Source organism: Amia ocellicauda, chromosome 17, assembly GCF_036373705.1.
Source record: "Amia ocellicauda isolate fAmiCal2 chromosome 17, fAmiCal2.hap1, whole genome shotgun sequence".
NCBI lineage: Eukaryota > Metazoa > Chordata > Actinopteri > Amiiformes > Amiidae > Amia > Amia ocellicauda.
The window spans coordinates 21,872,763-21,882,468 of record NC_089866.1 but is presented as its reverse complement, the minus strand read 5'-3'; the positions used below and the strand labels follow the sequence as shown (position 1 = coordinate 21,882,468).

Sequence of the window (9,706 nt, the reverse complement as noted above, 5' to 3'; positions counted from 1 at the left end):
TCACAATTTGGCCCTTGTCAAAGTCGCTCAGATCCTTACGCTTGCCTATTTTTCCTGCTTCTAACACATCAACTTTGAGGACAAAATGTTCACTTACTGCCTAATATATCCCACCCACTGACAGGTGCCATGATAACGAGATTATCAGTGTTATTCACTTCACCTGTCAGTGGTCATAATGTTATGGCTGATCGGTGTATGTATACACTTTACTTCAAGGCCAAATGTTAATATAGTTGTCCAAGTTAATGCTTGTTAGATTTGAATTGAGTTTGAAAAGTCAGGTGGCACAACCAAGTCAAACGGTGCAACCAGAATTACAGTTACACTAATGGAAAAAAGTCATGTTAATTCAAGGTTTTGAATATATTAAATACATTTGAATGATCATAATAATCTTTCTCTATGATATTAAGTTATTTAAGTGCATCTATTCTAATTCATTTTTGTATCAAAAGAAACACCTGAACTAAATAAATTAACCCAGGATATCATTGTGAACCTCCAGTCCATGAACAGAGTCATACATGAAAGAATGTTTGCTAGTTAATGTATGTAATACACTGAATGTATACTTCATATAGAAAATGTATTTTGTATAATAATGCCTTATGTATTTCATGAAAACAGTGATTTTGATTTATATTTTTGCATTTTGTGTTAGAAATTCTCTCTAAACTTTTCCGTTATTTTTCCGTTATTCCAATTGCACATTATTCCTTCATTTCTTAGGTTATTTCACCCAACAACACAAATTTCAGTTTGAGTGGTATTTCAACATGAATTTTCATCTCAAAATGTTCATTACACTTTAATGGAGGAAAAGGTCAAACATTTTAATTTCAAAAAACACATTTCTGTTTTTGTGAAAAAATACTTGGTAGTAGTGTAATATAGTTTGTATGATCATGATCAACGATGCAGAAAATTATAGTACAGTTTGTCCATTTTCATTTGATAGGTGTCACATACCTGTATTCCTTATAATGTACATATTAAAAATGTAATATTACAGTTTTTCCCAATTGTCTACACGTTTGCTGAATCTTTGGCTCATTTTCCCAAAACTCTAAACACAAAACACAAAACCACAAACAAAAAATGCAAAACTCTACAAATCTCTAGCAAAAGCAAACACTGCATTCAAAACTGTTTGATCTCTTTCCAAAATGTTGTTTTGCATCAAAATGACACACACACGTCATATGAATAGATCTGTCTACCAACCAACAACACACTGATGTGCTCAACACAAAGCACTACTATGAATATCCCATCAGTAGGTTTATGCCTTTTGCATTTTAAGTGTTACACTGTAGCCGGTTGTAAAAGATTGTCACAGTAATGTATACCTACTGAAATATATATAAACAAACATTGTCATTTATTTCCAAAATGCAGTATTTTTGAACACTTGTGTTTTGTATGTAACACTTTCCATACCCAACAGGAGAAAACCAGGAAAAACATTCAGCAAGATAAAAGTTTTTCTGTACAAAAATAAAAAATGAAAGTAACTAATTCTTTCAAAACTCTAAACACAAAAAGACAAAAACACATGCAAAATGTAAGACAAAAGAAATTAGGCTGCATCCCGCCTCCTTTTTTTGGTCTGGCCTCAGCACCTCATCTACATAACAAGCGATGTTCTCCCTGGCTAAACAGTGTGGAAGGAATCCAGCCGCCGAAAGTGCCCACTTCACCACATGCATCCTCCATTGCCTGGAGAAGAGGCATGCGTGTGAGGGGATGGCGGTCATACACCTTCCATTGCTATGCCGAAAAAAACTCTTCAATTGGGTTTAGGAATGGGGAATATGGTGGGAGGTGTAGAACAATAAATTATGGGTGGTCCATAAACCAGTTGCGGACCAGAGCATCCCGGTGGAAACTCACGAACTTGGGCTGCTCTGGTCCACCCCTCTGCTCGGCTGGAATGAGGATGCGATGTAGTGTGTCCAGGACTGTGATGAGAAAGGCGGTGTTGTAGGGACCAAGGTTGGCATGGTGATGGAGGACAGCTGCGCACATGGTGATATTCCCTCCACGCTGTCCAGGCACATTCACAATGGCACAGTGGCCAATAATGGTCCGTCCCTGTCCCCTTCTTTTGACTAGGTTGAAGCCAGCCTCATCAATGTAAATATAAACGTGCTGAACTACAGCGGCATCCAGCTCCAAGACTCTCTGAAACAGACAAGACAATATGTAAAATAGACCTAGAGCAGTTGATATGGTGAGGCACAATACACTGGATTACATTATTGTAATGTGTCTATACAGTGCTGATATGATAGTACATTCACAGTATAGTACTTACTTGCACATATTCATAGCGCTGTTCTTTAACCCTCTCTGAGTTTCGCTCAAATGGCACCCTGTAGACCTGTTTCATCCGGATTCGGTTGCGCTGTAATACACGGACCAATGTAGACAAGCCCACCTGGTGAATGTTTTTGAATATTGTGTTGTCTGCAATTATGTGGTTCTGGATTTCTCGTAGTCGACTGGTATTGTTTGCCACCACCATGTTCACAATAGCGGTCTCCTGTTCTGCTGTGAACAGCCGGTGTCTTCCACCATGGCCAGGCCGTCTCTCAGTTCTGCAGAAGATCCACAAATATGATATGATTGGTTACAGTAAGCTAAAATAATCTACTTTCTTTCAATATGAAATGACATTACTGTAACATTGGCCAACAATCACTGAGTAACATAGACCTACTGATATGTCGGACTGCAGTATACTACAGTATACATTCATAAAGTGCGTAGTGTAGATGGTAGGTAACTTACCGATCTACATTTCTGAATGTACGGATGATAGATGCAACCGTGTAGCAGCTCAGGTTGGGCTGAACTCTCTGCCCTGCCTCCCTCATACTCAATCCATGGTTGAGCACATAGTCAACCAATGTGGTCCTGATCTCATCCTCATCCTCCTTTTCCTCCTTATTCTCAATCCTAGACCTCTAGCTCTAGCTTCACCATTGACTTCCATTTTCCTCCAGAACAGGAGAGCTCATCTGTGGCCTTTTCTAGTGCTAAAGCTCTGATTTCTAAGTGAACAATTCAGCAACTAGTGTTTACACCTGTGAGGATTGGGTGTTGCCAATTGGTGTATAGAGCTTGGCATTGTGATTGGCATTGCTTTCCAAAGGGACTACAGAGATTTTAATTTTGAATGTTGTGCCTAATGTAGAGAACTGTGTGTAGTGTTTTGCAAAAAGTGCGTTTCACGTTCCAATTTTATTGTGTAAACAATTGGGAAAAACTGTAAAAAATATATAAAACAAGCAAAAATGGGGGTGAGTTAAAAGCCAAAAGAAACCAGAATAAAATGCATGAACTTCTTTGTTGTTATTTTGTGATAATCAAATGTTATTGAGCAAATCAGGTGGTGCATGCAGAAAATTTATATTTTAAAATATCAATTTTCATTGCAACTGCAAAGTTAAGTCATAAATATATGTACTATATACAAATGTTTATGGTTTAAAAAAAGTTTTTCTTTCTCCCTATGAGAAATTGGATGCTTAATAACATAAATAAGTGTCTGTTTCTAAGAAATGTAATAAAAGCCTCATAAATAAAGAATTTAAAGGGAAGTTTTGTATGTCTTATGTATTTTAGACAGTATAATGATTCATATGTACTTGTATCCAGGAAATACATTAAAAGTATGTTTTTTAAATTAATATACGGTTGCGCCACTTGACATTTCTTGGATGGTAAAATCAGAAATCTTATGAAAAAATATTAAATGCCATCTTAAAAGCTATAAAACAAACAAGAATACACTAAATGCATTCTTGTGAACATAAAAATGTATTTTCCATTCATTTTGCTGTGCATTTAGTTTTTCATTTTTAAAACCTTATTTGTCATTGACCCATATATAGATCCAGATCTGTATTCACTTTGTAGAAAACATTGTATTTTTAATCTTGCACATTACCGTTTGAAAAGTGAGCAAACAACAGTGTTGATGCAGTTAGTCTTCATCAGAACATTGAGTGTGGTTCCTTGCCTTCTGTGGTTTTCCACAGTCAGGTATTCTCTGTATGTTAAATTCCCGGGACAAGAGACCCAGGATTGGAAACAAACAGACAACTAATTTTTAGCACCTGTATAAACCTTTTGCTCATATATATAGCCTCCAGGGAGGCTGTACATGTAAAACCATTTTGTAGTTCTTTATATTATGCCCATATATGAGCAGTGTCTATTGGAGGAAGGTGGCAATGACTGCATATACTGTCCAATGAGTCGATGAGTCTTTCTATATTTGTAACAAAAAAAAAGTCTCACCATTGACTCTGTTATGTGTTCCTTTACCCACCTAGTATAATCTGAGTGCAGGATCCGTGTGCTGTATTAACATAACGCTTTGGCGCCATCTGCTGCCATCTCAATTATTCTACAAGTGTAGTGCTCTGAAAACAAACGATTTTAAAAATAGAATAATATCGAGAGTGTACAATGTAGAAGATTAAGACATAAACATCGTAAAGATGGTTTGTAGCATGCCCAATATATATTTTTTTTCACATTTCTTTCCGTAATAGTTTTCATTAAAACCTTTGCAGCAGAGTGTAAACTAGCTCTTCAGTACGCACAATTATTAAAATCCTTAATTATGCTTTTAACACAAAATAATATCAATGTTTATTCATTTTGTTGTATACAAAACACTCTCCTTTGTTCCAGACAATTGAGAAAATGTAACTGAGTGATGGCTTACTTCAGAAGTTCAATCTTTCACAACGAAGATAGCATCAAAACATTGCCTGAAACAGCAGCCATTCTGGCTCCAAAACAAAGGTCATCAACACATGGTTTTGCACCTGGAAACATGAGACAACATGGCGATTGAGCCGCTTCAGTTTCACACACCCTGCGCAGCGATGCTTTGCCTTTGTCTCGACTCCCAACAGCCATGTGGGACAAAGGAAGAGCACTCCATACGTCACTGCCTCGTTGTGGGCGGAGACTCTTTCAAACATCCCGCCTTCCCGCGAGTTGCCATGGAGAATCCGCGTCACATGACAGGGGTGTGCGGCCGGGTATATGAGCCGCGCTTCCGCCATTTTCTCCAGGATATTCGGAAGCTGCCTGAGATAGTTCTGGAAACGGTAAGGGGCGTAGAAGCCGTACAATCTGTTCATAATCAGAGGCATCTGCACAAATCGCACAAGTGCAAGACATTTATTAACAACTATCGGGTTAGTTCAGTACGTCGAAAGGGTTTTTGTGTGGATTTTTGGGTTTTTTAAGTGCATCGCTGAGGCTTTTGCTGAAAGCCGATTTATTGTCTGTGTAGGAAGGGGCTGACTTGGCGGGCTTTTTATGTGACAATGAGATGGCAACTTTACAGCGATCGTGTTCCGTTTTCAAATCGGATCTAAACTGTAATGATCGACGGGGAGATTAATCCGGGTTTCGAAACATTGCTGCTATTTTGTAACACTTTTGCCAGTCGAGTATTGTAGGAATGATATACGGGCTGAATCTGAACGATTACACGTCCTGTGTCTGGATCGGGGTTCAAAATGCATCTGAATTCATCCCACTGTGTTAAATGAGACTTTTGCTGATTTTAAACCCACCCTGTGTAATCGAGGGAGGCAAAAGTGGGCCTTCTGCGTTTGAGTCAGGGCTGATGGGCAGGAGGGTGGTGGGGTACCAGAAATGCGGCTTTTATCACATAGGCCTAATAAGGGAAGTCGCTTAGGATTTCTTTGGGGGTGCGTCTAGATCTTTCCACGGATCTAGGAAGTTCACGTACTACGTACGTTGCATTTCTGTCCTCAATTGGAAAGTTGTTCAGCTTTTATTAGATTTGTCTTTAGTTCTGTTGCTGGTAAAATGTTGACGTCATCAAAGCGCGGTTTGCACATGCTGCGTGTGGCTCGCAGTTGTAAGCGCTCGGCTGCGTGGGGCGATACTGGTGTGAATCAGTGGCAGTGCTTTTGAAACTGGTTTAAATGGGTGGACCCAAATGCGCGCACCGATCATCGACTGCCCTGATGGCCATGTGCCTCGCCCTGTGGACACTGCGGTGCAGGCCGCCGCACGGGACTGCGACGCGTTATCCGCTTCACGGGTTTCGATGAAAGCAAAGTTAATGACGGTGGCAGGTCCAAACCACCGTCACTTTGTCGTAGGATAAACTGGTTTGTAGTTCTGGTCGGCCTAAACGTAATCGAGCTGCAAACTGCATCTGTGGATTCATGTGTTCATTTCCGTCTCTCTTGCAGGTGAAACATTGAGAATGGCAAGTCAAGGAGAACCCCAAGTTCAGTTTAAGGTAAAGTATAAATTGTGTGTGTGTGTGTGTGTGTATAGATCCACCGTGAAAATGCTTCTCTGGGCAGGATGCATGCTTGGCAGCTTGAGCTGATGGCTGCTTTACTGGATCTCTCATCCTCTGTACATGAGACTTTCATTCCAGTTTCTTTCCCCAAGTGATCAGGCAGTGCACTGTCCAGATGTTGGGTCAAGCTGTAATTTGGAAACCTTAATCTCCACTGGGTTTTGAGTTTGAAAAGTTTTAATTCGGCACTGAAATGCTAATTTGTTGTATGTATCTGTAAAAGCCCCCCTAGTGGTAAACCCATTAAAGGATCCCTGCAAGTGAATTAGCAAACCAAATGGCAATCCTCAACTTTTTTTCTCCCCCTCCAGCTTGTTCTGGTTGGAGATGGTGGTACTGGTAAAACTACCTTCGTGAAGCGTCACTTGACGGGAGAGTTTGAGAAGAAATATGTTGGTAGGTTTACATTTTTTCAGTAAAGCATGCTTTTCCAAAACCATAGTGTCAAAGTGACATTTGTAAAAGGCCTTCACCTCCCAGATACTATCTCCCACTCTGAGATAGTGTGGGAATGGTTGGGGGTCTCTGTTCCCTGCCCTTCTTGTTAATGTCTTTGCAGGGGGTAAGGACTTGTAAAAGTGTGAACTTGCTACATTGAAAATTGGGAGTCTTGACAAATACTTGAATACATATGAAAACTCTACAGGTTTAAAATGAGGCAGAGAAACAAGAATTTTAATGTTAAGTAAAGGAAACTGAGGTCTGGTCTCATGCTGAAACTGATGTAAAATCCCTCTTTTCTTCCAGCTACTTTGGGTGTTGAGGTCCATCCTCTTGTATTTCACACCAATAGAGGTGCTATTAAATTCAATGTGTGGGACACTGCAGGACAAGAGAAGTTTGGGGGTCTTCGTGATGGCTATTACATTCAAGGTAATGCTCAAGAGATCAACAGGGATGTTTATATCATCCACAGAGTATCTTGATTTCAAATGTTAAAAGAAGTGCAATGGATCAATTTAAAAAGTGTGTTTATAGGCCCGTGTCAGCATATCACTTTAGATTTGTGTATATGCATTTATAGACTTCATATGTAAATTACATTCTTCTGAAGATTTTAAACATTTATAAGTAAATGAGAACTTGGTCCTATGGAGTACTAGTCTGATTTCTTTGGATCTCTTTAGTCAGTGGTTTGTCATGTTATCCAAGTCCATTAACTTGTTGAAGTATATTGTTAATCTCTTGTATTTTTATTTTTCAGCTCAGTGTGCCATTATCATGTTTGATGTAACATCTAGGGTAACATATAAAAATGTCCCTAACTGGCACAGAGACTTGGTACGAGTCTGTGAGAATATCCCCATTGTGTTGTGCGGCAACAAAGTAGACATCAAAGACAGGAAAGTCAAAGCAAAGTCCATCGTCTTCCATAGAAAGAAGAACCTTCAGGTATGTTGAGTTCATTAGTGGTAGCTTGAAGTGTTACAGAAGGCTTTAGTATGTTTGCTTTATATAATATAACCGAAATGTTTCTTGAGTAAAGGTTGTATAATGCTAATTGAAATCTTTACATGTATGCTTATGATGCATCCTCTCTTTCAGTATTATGATATCTCCGCCAAAAGCAACTACAACTTTGAGAAGCCCTTCCTGTGGTTGGCCAGGAAGTTGATTGGAGACCCTAATCTGGAGTTTGTGGCCATGCCTGCCTTGGCACCACCCGAGGTTGTTATGGATCCCGCCCTGGCAGCACAGTACGAGCAAGATTTGCAGGTATGTACACATTTATATATGCCAAGTTTATCATTTTTGCGCTCCCATGAAGATTGAAGTAGTTCTCCCTCCTGCAGTGGCTTTTCTGTAATCGTTTCTAGTAATGGATCAAACCCTTCTGTCTGCTGCTCTGTAGTATCCCAGTGCCCTCGTCTGCGTGCTCGGTATCATTATTAACCCTGGGTGTTTTTTTCCCTTGCCAGGTTGCTCAGTCGACTGCTCTACCAGACGATGAGGATGACCTGTGAAGCACGTCTGGAGCCGGGCACCAGCGGTCTAGTTTTATAGGCAGCTGTCTGTGAAAAATCTTGGTGGTGCAGCTAGTCTCCCCCCAGTAGTTCAACAGAACATTTATGTATGTGCTTTAAAAAAATGAGCGGCTGAAGAGAGTGTGGATTTCAGTGTGAGTGTGGCGGAAAATACAAATTGATTCCTACTACTTTGGACCTGCGTAATACTTGGCTTTTTGGACTGCAACTATCCTGTTTTTTTTTTTTTTTTCTCCTTTCTCCTCTCCCTAAATTTGGATAATTTATCGGCCTTCTGCAGTAAATACACATTGGTGGCACTTTTCCCATTTTTTTTTTTTTTTTTTTTTTTTTTTTTTAAGACCATAATAAAGTTGTGTTTAAGTTTTGAAAGCAATTGGCTCAGGATTTTTCATTGCATGTTAATATGATCAACTCCTAACTGATAACACATGCCTAAGCTGCTCAAATGTTACCATCAATTGAAGTTCTAGTGTCTCGTCACTCTTGGCCGTTGATGCCCATCTGAACCCCTGTTTGGCCATGTGTATTTTTCTGCTGCAGCGTTCCAGGTTTTTTTTTTTTTTTTTTTTTTTGACTGGCGTATCTCGATTCGTATAAATTGAGCCTTTCAGGGTAAAGTGCTGCTGTCAAGTTTCTGATCTGTACCTTTTTGTTTTATATGTTGGTGTCCAGTTGAACCTGGTATGCTGATGGGGTGTGCCAGCGGTTTAGTTTAATAAAATTAGGCATGTATTTTAAGATTTACATTTAAAATCTCAATTACAAGGTTTTTGTTTAACTGTTGGGGGAAATCCAAAGAAATGCTGTAAAGATGGCACGTACAAGTTGTATTTAATTTCTAGAGAATGAACATCTTGATTTTCCCCCAATGGAATATGCATTGGACCAACCCCCCCTCTATTCATCTGCCTAATACTTTTAATAAATGTTTTCGATTTCTGTCTGCATGTAATGTCTTAAGTTCAAGGTGGCATATACAGAATGCACTCCTGAGTAATTGGAGACTTGATACCTGTTGTAGAATTGGCTCCAGTGATTTAAATTTTACTTTGTAGTGATCTTTTAGTGGAGGAAGAAATGTGAGAAATGTCAACCTGGAATGTGAATCCTTAGTGGCACTTTCTGAACAGGTTTTCTTGATTTAACCAAAACTTTTTTTTGTTTTGTTTATTAAAATAGAGTTGATTGTAGCCATTTCTTTAGCCAGGTTTAACAAGATTTTAGTTTTATTCCTAGGCATTAAAGGGCAACTGGTTCCCATCTTGCGGTTGGTTCTCATGCCTTCAACACCTGTACAATGTACCTGTAAAAACAAAGTGCAAAAATAAACTTGTTTTGAGAA

At 39.2% G+C, this 9,706-nt stretch overlaps 2 protein-coding genes across 3 annotated transcripts; one reads left to right on the top strand and one right to left on the bottom strand.

Moving 5' to 3' along the window:
* Positions 1 to 690: 690 nt before the first annotated feature.
* LOC136712949 (uncharacterized) lies at positions 691 to 4,941 on the bottom strand. Of its 2 annotated transcripts, XM_066689783.1 has the most exons (5): positions 4,745 to 4,941; positions 4,343 to 4,436; positions 3,959 to 4,060; positions 2,321 to 2,603; positions 691 to 2,187 (listed from the first exon to the last, which is right to left on the bottom strand). In XM_066689783.1, the coding sequence occupies exons 3-5, from the start codon at positions 4,003 to 4,005 to the stop codon at positions 1,843 to 1,845; spliced, it is 675 nt and encodes a 224-aa protein (XP_066545880.1). In that variant the 5' UTR covers positions 4,006 to 4,060; positions 4,343 to 4,436; positions 4,745 to 4,941; the 3' UTR covers positions 691 to 1,842. The 2 variants fall into 2 exon arrangements, with proteins under 2 accessions (XP_066545880.1, XP_066545881.1); XM_066689784.1 differs by lacking the exon at positions 3,959 to 4,060 and having other exon boundaries at positions 692 to 2,187.
* A 108-nt stretch (positions 4,942 to 5,049) lies between these two features.
* LOC136712331 (GTP-binding nuclear protein Ran) lies at positions 5,050 to 9,706 on the top strand. The gene is made up of 7 exons (XM_066688845.1): positions 5,050 to 5,135; positions 6,261 to 6,310; positions 6,688 to 6,772; positions 7,124 to 7,249; positions 7,581 to 7,768; positions 7,922 to 8,092; positions 8,296 to 9,706. The coding sequence occupies exons 2-7, from the start codon at positions 6,275 to 6,277 to the stop codon at positions 8,338 to 8,340; spliced, it is 651 nt and encodes a 216-aa protein (XP_066544942.1). The 5' UTR covers positions 5,050 to 5,135; positions 6,261 to 6,274; the 3' UTR covers positions 8,341 to 9,706.

Excerpts from the sequence above, each read along its gene's own strand:
- LOC136712949 (XM_066689783.1), bottom strand. The coding sequence starts at position 4,005 with ATGAAGACTAACTGCATCAACACTGTTGTTTGCTCACTTTTCAAACG. Across the intron at positions 2,604-3,958 it reads GTTTGCTCACTTTTCAAACG|AACTGAGAGACGGCCTGGCC; the intron begins GTAATGTGCAAG and ends GATCTTCTGCAG. Across the intron at positions 2,188-2,320 it reads AGCGCTATGAATATGTGCAA|AGAGTCTTGGAGCTGGATGC; the intron begins GTAAGTACTATA and ends TGTCTGTTTCAG.
- LOC136712331 (XM_066688845.1), top strand. The coding sequence starts at position 6,275 with ATGGCAAGTCAAGGAGAACCCCAAGTTCAGTTTAAG. Across the intron at positions 7,250-7,580 it reads TGATGGCTATTACATTCAAG|CTCAGTGTGCCATTATCATG; the intron begins GTAATGCTCAAG and ends TTTATTTTTCAG. Across the intron at positions 8,093-8,295 it reads AGTACGAGCAAGATTTGCAG|GTTGCTCAGTCGACTGCTCT; the intron begins GTATGTACACAT and ends TTCCCTTGCCAG.